Source organism: Cygnus olor (genome assembly GCF_009769625.2).
Source record: "Cygnus olor isolate bCygOlo1 chromosome W unlocalized genomic scaffold, bCygOlo1.pri.v2 SUPER_W5, whole genome shotgun sequence".
In the NCBI taxonomy this organism is placed as follows: domain Eukaryota; kingdom Metazoa; phylum Chordata; class Aves; order Anseriformes; family Anatidae; genus Cygnus; species Cygnus olor.
Window position 1 is genome coordinate 251,079 of NW_024429076.1, and position 15,969 is coordinate 267,047.

General features: G+C 46.7%; 1 protein-coding gene across 1 annotated transcript; it reads left to right on the top strand.

Annotated features, from left to right (window-relative positions):
- Positions 1–10,770: 10,770 nt before the first annotated feature.
- Positions 10,771–13,803, top strand: LOC121062971. Its single transcript, XM_040543276.1, is given in 2 exon segments — positions 10,771–12,858; positions 13,168–13,803. Coding segments are annotated over 2 exon segments (2,724 nt in total).
- Positions 13,804–15,969: the final 2,166 nt, after the last annotated feature.

Consider the following 15,969-nt stretch of genomic DNA (forward strand, 5'->3'; position numbering starts at 1 on the left):
GATAAAGGCTAGTTTCAGCCGGCTCCAAAGGCACCCACCGCTGGCAAGAGCCAAGCCAATAAGCAATGTAAAACTGCTGCACAAAAGCAGCTGTGAGAGAGAGAGGAGTGAGAAACAGCCTTGCAGACACCAAGGTCAGTGAAGAAGGAGGGGGAGGAGGTGCTCCAGGCGCCGGAGCAGAAGATCCCCTGCGGCCTGTGGAAAGGACCATGGTGAAGCAGGCTGTCCCCCTGCAGCCCATGGTCTACCACGGTGGAGCAGATTTCCATGCTGCAGCCCGTGCAGGAGCCCACAGTGGAGCAGGTGGATCTGGCCTGAAGGAGGCTGCAGCCTGTGGAGAACCCCTGCCACAGCAGACACCAGGTCGGACCTGTACCCTGTGGAGAGGAACCCATAGAGGAGCATGTTGTCTGGCAGGAGCTGTCGCCTGTGGGGGACCCAGGTTGGAGCAGTTTGCTCCTGAGGGATGGACCCTGTGGTACAGACCCATATCTGGAGCAGTTCTTGAAGAGCTGCTGCCTGTGGGCAGCCCATGCAGGATCAGTTCCGGAAGGACTGTGTCCTGTGGGAGGGACCCCACGTTGGAGCAGGGGAAGAGAGGGACCATGAACGAGTGGCGGAGACGAAGTGCTATAGACTGAGCACAACCCCCATTCTCCTGTTCCCCTGTGCCACTCAGGGGGAGGAAGTGGAAGAGGGTGAATGGGTGGAAGGTGTTTTTAGTTTGTTTTCTTTGTTTCTCACTTCTCTAGCTTGTTAGTAACAGGTAATAAATTTCTCTGATCTCCCTACTCTGAGTCTGTTTTGCCTGTCAGGATAACTGTTGGGCGATCTCCCTGTCCTTATTTCAGTCCTTGAGCCCTTTTCTTTGTAGTTTCTCCCCTTTCCCTTTGAGGAGGGGGAGTGAGAGAGTGGTATTGGTGGAGCTCAGCTGCCCAGCTGGGTAAAACCAGCACAGTCTTGATTCCCCAGCACATCCACTCCAGCCTGAAAATTGGGTTTACGTCAAATCCTGGACTTCTGAATCACTACAAGAAAAGTGGAAGGGATCGTTTCAAGTCTTGTTGTCCACATATACTGCAGTTACATTAGCAGGAAAAGGACATTGGATGCATCATTCTGGGATTAAGAAGGAGCCGGCATCATGGCAGATAGAAGCGACTGCACTGCTTAAGACAGTAATTATAAGAATGCATTGAGCAGAATCTCAAAGGATGTGGTTTGGATGTATATGGTGGGGATACGTACAATAAGTAAATTAATTAAATCAGCAAACCCATGGGACTAAAATACTCATTTTGAGCTGATAGAAGGACTATGAAAATAGCAAATCAAACTGCTTGTTGAGTCTGTGCACACTTCACTTAACATGCCAAAAAGGGGGGGTACCCTTGGTTAGTATCCCAATTTCCGCTAATGTGAGTTGGAGGAAGTTATGGACCGGGACCCCCCCCTTTAATGTATCCATTGAAGTAGAGACTCAGGAATGGGAAATAGACAATATAGACTCTCAGGAACCTTATTGGACATGTTTTCAAAGATGTAACCCTCCTAAAGGAACTGATAAGTTAGATTGCAAATGGGAAAATATATTTGTAGGAAATATGACCAACTGTAATTGGACTATAGAAACCTCTATTCCCATAGTACATGGGAAGCTATCGTCATGGCCTGTTCCCAAAGGAAAAGGGTGTTCCAGATCTGTGGAAAGAAAACTAGGAAAGCATTGCCCTATAATTGGTCGGGAATTTGTACCTTGGGAGCAGTAGTACCTAATATAACAGTATCAAGGACTTCGGATCAGAAATTTTGGCTCAGAACATTTATGGGGAGACAAAAAAATGAATAATCTATTGATAGAGAGACCAACGGATTTTCACTCATTTACACAGTGGTTCCTCCCATGGTTAGGTGTTAGTGAATTAGAGAAGGCTATTGTAAACATTTATAATAGAAAAATTGGGAATCAGACCACAGATGCTATATTGACCTTACAACGAGCGATTAGCAGAAATTTCATTACAAGACAGAATGGCTATGGATATGTGTGGGAAAGGAATTTGCAGGTGGCTTTGCGCTGTTTCACACATCCCTGAATTAGAGATAATGAGGAAACAAGCAGTAGAAACAAAAACTTGAGCAAGGTCGAGATAAAGTAACTTGGCTGCAGTGTTAAAGATGAGCTTTGGGCAGTGGCCAATTTCTGGCTGGCTCAAGGCGTGTGTCTGAGGGTCTGTAACCAATTGTATGACAGATTCAGGCGCGTGGACAGCGCGTGGGGCTACATTGAAAGTATATGTAGTAGTGAAAAATGGCAATAAAGGTCTCCTGTTCAAGAGCCATCAGGAGTCCATGTCTTTCATCCCTTCAGATATGCTTTTAGCCTCACAAGGGTGTGTGTGTGTGCACAGTCCTTAATAAAAGTTGTTTTATGCATGTGGATCAGACAGGGAAAATTATGACAGACTTGAATGAAATTTGGAAGCAGACCAAACCAGCAGGTTTTGATTATCTCCAGAGAAGGAGACTCCACAAACTCTGGGCAACTGGTTCCACTCTGTCACTCATACAGTAAAGAAATGTTTCCTCATATTCAGCTGGAACTTCCTGTGTTTCAGTTTGTGCCTATTGTCTCTTGTCCTGTTGCTGGGTGTGGCAAAATGACCACATGGAGGCCAGGGTTCTTTAAGCATCCATAACTTCTACTTCTTTATTGAGGGCATAACTTCAACTCTCCCTTATTGAGGACAGGCTCCCTTCTTATACCATTCACTCTACAGCAGTACTTTCCCACTAACTATTCATTGGTCAACAACTTTGCCCGGCAACAGCAAACACCCAGCCTCAGAGATTGCTCTCCAGGTGCCGAGCAATCCTGCCGCAACCTTGTCATTTTTAGTAGCAGAGTTCCAAACCTTGACCTCAATTTGGTCCCATGTTTTAGGATCGTAAACTGTCTGATTCGTAATAAAGGGAATAAGCTGTAAGGTTACTAGGACATTCTTTGGTTCTAAGGACATATGATTCCCCATAGCACGCAACTGCTTTCCTTTGGCCAGTCAGGGGCAGTTGTGTGCGCGGGTCCGCTTCTCTCAGCTTCAGCTTCCTTTCAGCTCGGGTGCGCTTCCTTTCAGAGACTTTCAGAATGAGCTTCCTTCCAGCTCGGGTGCGCTTCCTTTCAGCAACTTTCAGTATGAGCTTCTCTGAGCAGTTGCTCAAAGCTACGTTATAGCTACAACATCATCGGCATAAGCGAAACCTGGTGGGATGAGTCCTGTGGCTGGTGTGTTGCAATAGATGGTTACAGGCTCTTCAAGAGGGACAGGCAGGGTAGGCGAGGTGGTGGGGTGGCAATGTATGTGAAGCATGGGCTGGACTGTGTGGAACTTGAAGTTGGCGATGGCAAAGTTGAGATCCTCTGGGTAAGGATTAAGAGACGAACAAATAAAGGGGATGTCGTTGTGGGAGTCTATTACAGACCACCCGGCCAGGATGACAACGCTGATGAATTATTCTTTGCAGAACTAAGAGATGCCTCGAGATCAACTCCCCTTGTCCTTATGGGGGATTTCAACTTGCCAGACGTCAACTGGGATCACCACACGGCTGACACGAGCAATTCCAGGAGGTTCATAAAGCACCTAGATGATAACTTCTTGGTGCAGGTGCTAAGGGAGCCAACTAGGAAAGGTGCCCTCCTAGATCTGTTGCTGGAGAACAGAGAGGGTCTTGTGGGAGACGTGGCAATTGGCGGCCGTCTCGGTCATAGTGACCATGAAGTGGTTGAGTTTAGAATTTATGGTGACAGAAGGAAAACTGTCACCAAAACTTCAGCCCTGGATATGGGGAAAGCAGACTTCAGGCTGCTCAGGGAACTAGTCAGCAAGGTCCCCTGGGAAACTGCTTTTGAAGGCATTGGCGTCCATCAGTGCTGGTCAATCTTTAGGCACTGCCTCCTAAAAGCACAGGATCAGGCAATTCCAAAATATCGGAAGTCAGGCAACGGGGGCAGAAGGCCGGCCTGGCTGACCAGGGATCTTCTACTGGAGCTTAGGTGAAAAAAGAAAATGTACGGCTGCTGGAAGGAGGGTCAGGCGACGAGGAAGGAATACAGGGATGCTGTCCACATTTCTAGGGAGAAAATTCGTGTGGCCAAAGCCCAATTAGAGTTGAAGCTGGTCAAGTCTGTGGGTGACAATAAAAAGGTTTTTTTAGATATGTGAATGGAAAAAGGAGGACCAAAGAAAACATACATCTGCTACTAGATGGGGAAGGTCTCCTCACAGACAAGGACATAGGCAAAGCAGAGACGTTTAATGCCTTCTTTGCCTCCGTCTTCAACACTGATGATGGGCTTCGGGACCCTGGGTGCCCTGAGCTGGAGGACCATGACGGTGGGAATGACAAACTCCCAACCGACCCTGAACGTGTGCGGGATTTGCTGCTCCACCTGGATCCATACAAGTCCATGGGTCCGGATGGGATTCATCCCAGGGTGCTTAAAGAGCTGGCTGACGTCATTGCGGGACCTCTCTCAATTATTTTTCAATGGTCTTGGGAATCTGGAGAGGTCCCAGTAGACTGGAAGCTGGCAAATGTTGTGCCAGTTTTCAAGAAGGGCAAGAAAGAAGACCCTAGCAATTACAGGCCTGTCAGTCTCACGTCAGTGCCTGGTAAAATTATGGAGAGGATGATCCTTGAAGTTATTGAAGCACACCTGGGAGACAATGCAGTCATTGGTCCCAGCCAACATGGGTTCACGAGGGGTAGGTCCTGCCTAACAAATTTGATTTCTTTTTATGATAAGATCACCCACCTAGTCGATCAAGGGAAACCAGCTGATGTGATCTTTTTGGATTTCAGCAAATCTTTTGACACAGCTTCCCATCGGATTCTACTGGACAAAATGTCCAGCATACAGCTAAACAAAAACATCACAAGATGGGTGAGCAATTGGCTGACGGGCAGGGCTCAAAGGGTTGTGGTAAATGGGGCCACATCTGGCTGGCGGATGGTCACTAGTGGAATCCCTCAAGGCTCCATTTTAGGGCCAGTCCTCTTCAATGTTTTTATAAATGATTTGGATGTAGGACTAGAAGGTGGTTTGAGCAAATTTGCCGACGACACCAAACTTGGAGGAGTTGTGGACTCGGATGACGGTGGAAAGGCCTTGCAGAGAGATCTGGACAGATTGGAGAGCTGGGCGATCACCAACCACATGAAGTTTAACAAAAGCAAGTGCCGGGTCCTGCACCTGGGACGGGGCAACCCTGGCTATACGTACAGACTGGGCGATGAGACGCTGGAGAGCAGCCCCGCAGAGAGGGATCTGGGGGTTGTGGTTGACAGCAAGTTGAATATGAGCCAGCAGTGTGCCCTGGCAGCCAGGAGGGCCAACCGTATCCTGGGATGCATCAAGCACGGCACTGCTAGTCAGTCGAGGGAAGTGATTGTCCCGCTCTACTCTGCGCTGGTGCGGCCTCACCTCGAGTACTGTGTGCAGTTCTGGGCACCACAGTACAAAAAGGACATTAAACTGCTGGAGAGTGTCCAGAGGAGGGCGACGAAGATGGTGAAGGGCCTAGAGGGGAAGACATATGAGGAGCAGCTGAGGTCACTTGGCCTGTTCAGCCTGGAGAAGAGGAGGCTGAGGAGAGACCTCATCGTGGTCTACAACTTCCTCATGAGGGGGAGTGGAGAGGCAGGTGACCTATTCTCTGTTATCAACAGTGATAGGATCCGCGGGAACGGTGTTAAGCTGAGGCAGGGGAAGTTTAGGCTAGACATCAGGAAGAGGTTCTTCACCGAGAGGGTTGTTGCACACTGGAACAGGCTCCCCAGGGAAGTAGTCACTGCACCAAGCCTGTCTGAATTTAAGAAGAGATTGGACTGTGCACTTAGTCACATGGTCTAAACTTTTGGGCAGACCTGTGCAGTGCCAGGAGTTGGACTCGATGATCCTTATGGGTCCCTTCCAACTCGGGATATTCTATGATTCTATGATTCTATGAGTTCGGCCGAACCTGTCTTCATGAGGCGATCAGTGTCCCTGTTCCTGTCCTGGTCCCTGTTCTGCTAGCCTGTCCCTGTTCATTCCTTTTTTGTTTTTGTCCCTGTTCTGTTAGCTTGTCCCTGGTCTTCATGTCCCTGTTCGGGCGCCATTTGTGGCATAATGACCACACGGAGGACAAGGTTCTTTAAGGATCCATAACTTCTACTTCTTTTTGAGGGCATAACTTCAACTCTCCCTTATTGAGGACAGGCTCCCTTTCTTATACCATTCGCTCTACAGCAGTACTTTTCCACTAACTATTCATTGGTCAACAACTTTGCCCGGCAACAGCAAACACCCAGCAACTTCCATGTCTTAATGGTTGTAGAACAAGCAGTCCAAGACAGCAAGGCATCTCCTGAATCACCCTTCTTTGTTCTTTCTAAACTCTTTACATTCCACAGCTGGGCACCACATACCCTTAAGGCAAGAAGGGGTGAGGCTGCAATGTTGTTGCATTAAGGGTGTAGCCAATTAGCCGTTATAAGTCCGGTCACATTCAGGATACCGAACTATCACGATTACGGATTCACAGATAACCTCACTCTAGTCACGTTCCATGAACTACCATGGCCACACTTAAAGAGTTTGTTTGCATTCAATGAGAACTATCATGGATAGGTTTAATGCAATCTAGTGCAATTTATTAAAGCAACAGGTACACAGGTTCTTTGGATTGCTGGCTATAAATTCACTGTCTGCAAAAGCACACCCAAATGCCAAAAGTACACAGGTACACAGCCTGGCTATTAACGCGTTAAAAGGCACAAAGACTCTATAGAGATTTCTAAGTTTTCTGGGAAGGCACTTGGTGTAACCAAGTGTTCAAATCTTACCCGAAGGCGTCCCAGAGCAGTTTGAAGAGAGACTCAGTCCACTGACTGATCCCAGAAGTCATGATGGTACCTTCCTTAACATCCCCTCTCTCTTAAGCCAATTTACATTATTTTCCATCTTTTAGGTGGAGCTTGAGTGACTCTAGTCTTACATATCTTGGTTACAATTGGTGCAAAGTTTTCTCGCTTTTATTTAAAGGTATAGGCTCCAAGAAATTCAGAGCGCATTGTCAGTGAGGGGAAGTCTCACCTTGGAGGTGGGTAGCTTTTGGGATGGAGGTGTGTTTTGGTATTATAATTATATTATAATGAGCAAAGTTCACTAGAGTACAGCATTTTGTCAAAAACATGACAGGTCGCTGGCTCAGGTGTTGTGGTTTAACCCGGCCGGCAGCTTGGTACCACACAGCCGTTCGCTCACCCTCCCCCCTCCCTCTCTGGGATGGGGGAGAGAATCAGAAAAAAATGAAACCCTGTGGGTTGAGATAAAGACAGTCTATTAGGACAGAAAAGAAAGGAAAATAATAATAATGATAGTAGTACTACTAATAATAGTGTGTACAGAACAAGTGATGCACAATGCACTTGCTCACCACCCGTTGACCGATGCCCAGCCTATCCCCGAGTAGCCAGTCCCCCCACCCCAGCCAGCCACCCCATGTTAATTGTTCAGCATGACGTCAGATGGTATGGAATACCCCTTTGGCCAGTTTGGGTCAGCTGTCCTGGGTCTGTCCCCTCCCAGCTCCTGCTGCATCCCTAGCCTGACCGCTGGCAGGACAGAGCGAGAAGCTGAAAAATCCTTGGCTTAGTGTAAGCACTGCTCTGCAACAACTAAAACATCAGTGTGATATCAACATTATTATCGTCCTAAATCCCAAACACAGCACCATACCAGCTACTAGTGAAGTAAGAAATGGATGCTAAAGGGATTTCTATAGGTACTGTAAACTAATCAGGACTGAGACAGGAGGGCTCCGGAAGAATTTGGCGAGCCAGGCAGGAGACACACTGCTCGGCTGCAGGATCGACTGCGGAGAGGACGCCCCTAGGTGTGCCACAGGTATTTTCCTCGGAGGAGCCTCCACTCTCAGCCACTCACCGCAGGAGCAGACAACAACCTCCTGAAGCTGTGGACAAATGATATGTTTAACAAAGTTGGCCAGTAAGTCGTAGGAGACACCTGCGCTTGGCCGGGGCCACTGGTAAGCCACGCAGAGACGTCTGGCGTACGGCATAGTCCCCGTATGGGAGGAGGGTACCCTACAGGCTGACCGATAGAGCAGTCAAGGGAGATTTGCTGACCGATAGGGTGGCTGCTAGCGATCTTGGGAGTAGATCGAGCATATCCGAGGTTACTGCTGCATCCCAGTTTTGGGAGCCAGGATGGACCTGCTAATGACTGTATAAGAAGCAGGAGAAGGGTAAGCGGGCCTCTCTCAGTTGTGACAAGGTTACCTGGGTAATATTTGCAGCTGCTGGAGGGATATTAACTGGAGTGGTAATAGTTTATGTCTTATTTGTGGATGTCTGGGTATCGTGTGTTGAAAACATTTGTGTAAGTGTATGTGTTTGACACAAAGTATTGCTGTGAAGTGAGTGACTCCTCGAGGAACTCAGCCAGAGACGATACAAACAAGTTTGGTTACTGTTCTAAGTGATATATTCTTGTAGTATGAATGAGAAGTGTAAGGGGCTTCTTTGCGTGATTGCGTGATTGTGCTGTGTGAGTGAGACGCAGCATTGCTGCAAAGCGAGTGTGGAGTTCCGATCCGTGGTTCCATATTCTCCACGAGGGGAACGGCCAGAGACGAACAAAGCACGTGACAGATCGAAAAGGAAGTGCTGTTTTATCCAGTCGTTGATCGGTGGTGCCCAATATATGGGCCCGGTGGTGTATCTTGTAATCCTATTTTTTTCTTAAACATTTTGAGTGTGACAAAGAGGAAGGCAGGAGTGCTATCTAAGTAACAGTTTAGAAGTTTTGGTATATTGGTGTATATTGGTGTATATTGGTATATTGGTGTTTGGTCATCGGAGGTGGGGCCTGACCGATCATCAAAGTGGTAGAACGGAGAGAGTCACTTCTTTGGTGGTTTGGGCTTGAGTCCTGGGAATTTGGTAAAAAGGGGGGAGAGGGAATTTATTTAGGAGGAGTGTAAAAAAAAAAAAAAAGGAAAGCAAGGAAATGGGTAATGCTCAGAACAAAGGCATTTTAAAGAAAAGCCCCCTTGGGTGCATATTGGCACACTGGAAGGATATTGTCGGAACTGGGAGCACAGAAAGTAAGAGAACTCTCATTAAGTATTGCAGTCAGTGGTGGCCACTATATAAGCTTGAGGATGGCGATAAATGGCCACTCTATGGGTCAGTCGACTATAACACTATCCTGCAATTAATGTTGTTTTTGAGGAGAGAAGGAAAATGGGATGAAGTGTCGTATGCAGATATGTTTTTTACCCTCAGAAATCATTCGGAGTGGCAAAGGGACTGTGGAATGGTGCCACCACAGGACCCTATGGTACTCGCCTTTGAGTGAGAAAATAATAAAGAACTTAAAGGTAATTTGAAGCTCAGCATGTAGCATTGGACAAAGATGTACTAAAATAAATAAAGCCCGCCAGGCATCAGAACAAGATCTAACTGATTTGCTTAAGCCTCCCCCTCGATCGCAGGAACAAGATGCGGACTCGGATGGAACCTCCACTCCCCCGGATAGCCCTGTATCCTCCCGTACCAGGAAAAAGTTGGCTCTAACAGACTTACAAGCACCTGTCCAGGAGGTGGTAGGTTCGGATGGCAGGACAATGCTAATTAAGGTACCATTTTCCACCACCGATTTAGAAGCATGGAGAAGGGTTGCTAAGGATTACAGAAATGATCCAGTAAGTGTAGCCAAACATTTTCAGTTTATTATAAAACAGAATAATCCTGATTGGAGTGATGTGCAGTTATTATTAGACTACATGACTGAGACGGAGAAGCAACTAATTTTAAAAACTGCTGGAGATTTGGCTGAGAATCATTATGCAACTACTGGAGGGGATGTTAAGCAATATTTTTCCCTTCAGGATCCAAAATGGAATGCAAATAGATACGCAGATATGGAGAGGTTACAGGCATATCGGGGTGGATTTCAAAAGGAATGGAGAGAGCCATTCCCAAAACCATAAATTGGTCAGCACTATACGCAATCAAACAAGGTCCCTCCAAGTCACCATCCAAATTCTTAGACTGACTAAGGGATGTGATGCTGGGTCAGAGGTAGGAATACAACAGTTAGTCTTTTTGTTTTTGGGACAGTCTACAAGTGATATTAGGCGCAAGCTTCAGAGGCTGTGTCCCACAGAAAGCAGAAACCTGGAAGTATTGCTAGATGAGGCATGGAGAGTGTTCAGTAATAGAGAAGAGGATTATAGACGAGGACAAAGAAGGGTGGTGGCGGTTGTTATAGAGGATGAAGAGAAGAAACCTAGACAAGGACTGTTTCAATTAGGCAGGGACCAGTGCGCAATATGCAAAAGATTGGGCCACTGGAAAAATGAATGCCCAGAAAAACGGAAAGGCAAGGGGGGGACGAAAGAAGGGACGAAACAACCAGAAAGGAAGAACAGTGGCTCATGTGAAGGAAGACTGACGGGGACCTGGGGAATCCACCCTAGCAGATCCACTGGTTATAATGAAGCTAGGGAAGAAGCAAGAGGAGGTAGAATTTTTGGTTGACACAGGGGCAACGTAATCAGTCTTAAACCAAGCCCTGATGCCCCTGGGAAATGATTATATAATGATAAAAGGGGCAACTGGCCAAAGTGAGAAGGCATATTTTGTGAACCTTTGAGATATAACTTGGGAAAACAATGGGGCATCCACAGATTTCAGTACATGCCCAACTCCCCGAAAGCACTATTGGGGAGAGATTTATTGGAACAATTGGGTGCAACAATTAAATTTGAAAAAGGAGAGATTACTCTGGAGGTAAATGATCAGCAGTATATCCAAATACTGAGTTTATCCTTAGCAAGTGTTCCTACAGAAGGAAGAATCAGCGAAGAAATTATGTACCAGGTATATCCCGGGGTATGGGCCACCAATGTACCAGGGAAAGCAAAAAATGCTCCACCTGTTGAGGTCAAACTTAAGGAAGGACGACAGCCGATAAGAATCAAACACTATCCCTTGGGGAAGAAAGATAGGGAAGGGATTCGACCGTTAATAGAAAAATTTTTACTACTGGGGTTACTAAGGGAATGTGAGTCCAATTTTAATACTCCCATATTACCTGTCTGTAAATCTGATGGGTCATACCGGGTGGTCCAGGACCTCCGGGCTATAAATAAAATAACTGAAGACATTTACCCGGTAGCAGTAAATCCATACACCTTGTTGACTGTATTGACACCTGATCTAACCTGGTTTACTGTTTTAGACCTGAAGGATGCCTTCTTTTGCCTCCCTCTCCGTAAAGCCAGCCAGAAAATATTTGCATTTGAATGGGAAAGCCCTAAAAGCGGGCATAAAACCCAGCTCACTTGGATGGTATTACCACAGGGGTTCAAAAACAGCCCTACCATATTTGGTAATCAACTCGCAAAGGATCTCGAATCCTGGGAAGCCCCACTTGGGGAAGGGAAGCTGTTACAATATGTGGACGATATCCTGATTGCCACCAAGACAAAGGACGCTTGTATGACTTGGACGGTGAGTCTGTTGAATTTTTGGGGGTTCCAGGGATACCGGGTATCCAAAAAGAAGGCTCAAGTGATGCAGCACGAAGTGATTTATCTAAGTTATGAAATCAGTGCGGGACAAAGGACTTTAGGACAGGCCCGGAAAGAAGCAATATGCCAAACTCTGAGACCACAAACAGTAAAAGAGTTACAAACATTCCTGGGAATGACTGGGTGGTGCCGACTATGGATCTATAACTATGGGTTGCTTGTTAAACCTCTATATGCACTAACAAACACCGAACAGAAACACCTCAAATGGGATAAGGAAACCACACAAGCCTTCGAGATGCTAAAAAAGGCCTTGATGTCGGCCCCAGCCCTAGGACTCCCAGATGTGAGTAAGCCGTTTTTCCTTTTTTCCCATGAGAAGAAGGGGATTGCCCTAGGAATATTGGCACAAGATCTCGGCCCGTACTGATGAGCAGTTGCCTACTTTTCCAAGCAGCTGGATGCAACTGCAAAAGGTTGGCCTGGATGTTTGCGAGCAGTTGCAGCTGTAGTGCTAAACATCCAGGAAGCTCGAAAATTCACCCTGGGCCAGAAAATGACTGTGTTGGTGTCCCATACAGTATCTGCAGAATTGGAAGCAAAAGGTGGACACTGGCTTTCCCCACAAAGGTTCTTGAGATATCAGGTTATAATGGTAGAACAGGATGATGTGGAAATAGTAGTCACTAACATTGTCAATCCAGCCTCTTTCCTCAGCGGAAACCTAGGAGAACCAGTGCATCATGACTGTCTGGAAACCATCAAGGCAACATATTCGAGTCATTCGGACCTGAGAGACAGCCCTATGGAGAATACGGAAAACTGGTTCACTGATGGAAGCAGCTATGTCCTAAGCACTAAAAGGCACGCTGGATATGCCGTCACTACCAGTTGGGAAGTGATAGAGTCAGGACCTTTGCCCATAAACACCTCGGCACAAAAGGCAGAAATAATTGCACTGACCTGCGCCTTGGAATTGGCCCGAGGCAAAGTTATGAATATCTATACCGATTCGAGATATGCTTTTGGGGTTGTACATGCACATGGAGCAATCTGGAAAGAGAGAGGATTATTGAACTCACAAGGAAAAAATATCAAGCATGCAGAGGAGATCCTGAAACTATTGGAGGCAGTCCAGCTCCCTGAGAAACTGGCGATTATGCACATTAAGGCACACCAGAAAGTGAACTCAAAGTTGGAAAGAGGAAATGAGCCGGTGGACAGAGAGGCAAAACAGGTAGCCAAGGTAAAGGTAAGAACAGAAGGGGCTTTGGTCCCTGATGGGCAAATCTCTCTAGAAGATAAGCCAGAATACGCTAAGGAAGATCAAAAGCTTATTGCAGATTTATAAGGATCATATAATAAAGAAGGGTGGGCTCACACCCCACAAGGGAAACTGATTATTCCCTCCTATTTAACATGGCGCCTGATAAGGGAAGAACATAGGAAGAGGCACTGGGGGGCAGAGGCCCTATATAAACACCTGATTAGAGACATTGTAGCCAGAAATTTATACACCACTGTGAGACAAGTGACTTGGCAGTGCGATCTTTGTCTCCAGACTAATCCCAAGAGCACCCCCAAACTGGAAATGGGCCAAATTGGGAAGGGCAATGGGCCTGGGCAACAATGGCAGATTGATTTTACAGAATTTCCAAGAAAAGAGGGGTATCGATATTTATTAGTATTAACTGATACCTTTTCAGGTTGGCCAGAGGCATTCCCCACCAGGACAGCCAAGGCTCAGAAGGTAGTTAGGATATTATTACAAGAGATAATACCGCGTTTTGGGGTTCCAGCAACCATGTATTCTGATAGAGGACCACACTTTATCTCAAAAGTGGTACAGGAAATCAGCTGCCATTTGGGCATAGACTGGCAACTTCATGCTCCATATCACCCTCAGTTGAGTGGCCAAGTAGAAAAAATGAACCACTTAATTAAACAGCAGATTGTGAGGTTGGGGCAAGAAACTAGCTTGACCTGGCCTCAGTCCCTTCCCTTGGCTCTCTTGCGCATACGAACTAAGCCAAGAGCAAAGGAAGGACTAAGCCCTTTTGAGATCTTGTATGGACAACCTTACGGAATGCAGAAAGGAATGTACACACAGGTTGGGGATGAAATCATGACCTCTTATATGGTGACATTAGGCAAAGAACTTGGTAAAATTGAGAAACGTGGCTGGGACTCGAAGTAGGGGTTTGGATAGTCCAGTGCATGATATACAACCTGGGGATTATCACAGAATCACAGAATCATCTAGGTTGGAAGAGACCTCCAAGATCACCTAGTCCAACCTCTGACCTAACACTAACAAGTCCTCCACTAAACCATATCACTAAGCTCTAAATCTAAATGTCTTTGTCCTGGTTTCAGTTAGGACAGAGTTAATTTTCCTCCTAGTAGCTGGACTGTTGTGGTTTAACCCGGCCAGCAGCTACACAACACACAGCCGTTCGCTCACCCTCCCCCCTCCCTCTCCGGGATGGGGGAGAGAAACGGGAAAGTGAAGCCTGTGAGTTGAGATAAAGACAGTTTATTAAGACAGGAAAATAATAATAACAATAGCAATAATAATAATGATAATAATACTACTAATAATAATGTGTACGAAATAAGTGATGCACAATGCAATTGCTCACCACCCGTTGACCGATGCCCAGCCTATCCCCGAGCAGCCGGCCCCCCCACCCCAGCTAGCCACCCCTATTTATTGTTCAGCATGACATCAGATGGTATGGAATACCCCTTTGGACAGTTTGGGTCAGCCGTCCTGGGCCTGTCCCGTCCCAGCTCTTGCTGCACCCCTAGCCTGCCCTCTGGCAGGACAGAGTGAGAAGCTGAAAAGTCCTTGGCTTGGTGTAAGCACTGCTCTGCAACAATTAAAACATCAGCATGTTATCAGCACTCTTCTCATCCTAATCCAAAACATAGCACCCTGCCAGCTACTAGGAGGAAAATTAACTCTGTCCTAACTGAAACCAGGACAGTCTTTTAAAGACCTCCAGGGATGGTGACTGAACCACTTCCTTGGGCAGCCCATTCCAATGCCTAACAATCCTTTCGGTAAAGAAGTTCTTCCTAATATCCAACCTAAACCTCCCCTGGCACAACTTTAGCCCATTCCCCCTCATCCTGTCACCGGGCACGTGGGAGAATAGACCAATCCCCATCTCTCTACAGCCTCCTTTAAGGTATCTATAGAGAGCGATAAGGTCGCCCCTGAGCCTCCTCTTCTCCAAGCTGAGCAATCCCAGCTCCCTCAGCCGCTCCTCGTAAGACTTGTTCTCCAGACCCCTCACCAGCTTCGTTGCCCTTCTCTGGACTCGCTCGAGCACCTCTATGTCCTTCTTGTAGCGAGGGGCCCAAAACTGAACACAGTACTTGAGGTGCGGCATTCTCTTGCAGAAAAGACTCTAGAGCCATGATGGGAAGGACCATTCTAGGTACTCCTGACAACTTTTACTGCAATCAGAATTAAAGAGCAACCTGCCTGGATTCACCATTCTCGAGTTAAGAAAGCTCTCGTGTTAGGATGGACGTCAAAACCAGCTGGGGGATTGCAGCTACAATTGCGATGCTCATAGGACTGCAATATGCCCCACAGGACTATGAAAAATGGAAAAAACACAAATTGAGGCAGAAAGTAGAAAATGGAGAGTATTTCTTTCAGGGACCAGGGGATAAAAATAAGTTAGTAGGGATGGAGGAAAAGAATTTCCTAAAGTAGATAGAAAAGGGGGGACTGAAGTAAGAAATGGATGCTAAAGGGATTTCTATAGGTACTGTAAACTAATCAGGACTGAGACAGGAGGGCTCTGGAAGATCAGGGATTTCTATAGGTATTGTGAACTAATCAGGACAGGACTGAGACAATGGAAATGGTTTCCCGGAACTCATTGTAATAAAGACCACCCTTTCAGGGAGAGGTTATGAATGTGTATAGGCGATCCCTTATCTGTGTAGCCCCTTCTGTATAAATGCAAGATGAACTACTGTGGTGGGTGCGCACGACTGTGGTGGGACTACCCCCTGTGCTGCTCAGCGCTGAATAAACATACCTACTTTACAGCCTTACAGGTTGTGGAGTCTGTTTTCTGCAAGTCACTAGGAGGAAAATTAACTCTAACCTAGCCGAAACCAGGACACTCAGGGTAGCAAATGTGCAGCTTATCGGTCTCAGTGTGCGCAAGAACAATCAAGTTCCCATCTTCTCACAGAGCCTAGCTGTGGTGTCTCCACTCCGCTCTACACTCCTGTCCTGGTTTCAGTTAGGACAGAGTTAATTTTCCTCCTAGTAGCTGGCAGGGTGCTATGCTTTGGATTAGAATGAGAAGAGCGCTGATAACATGCTGATGTTTTA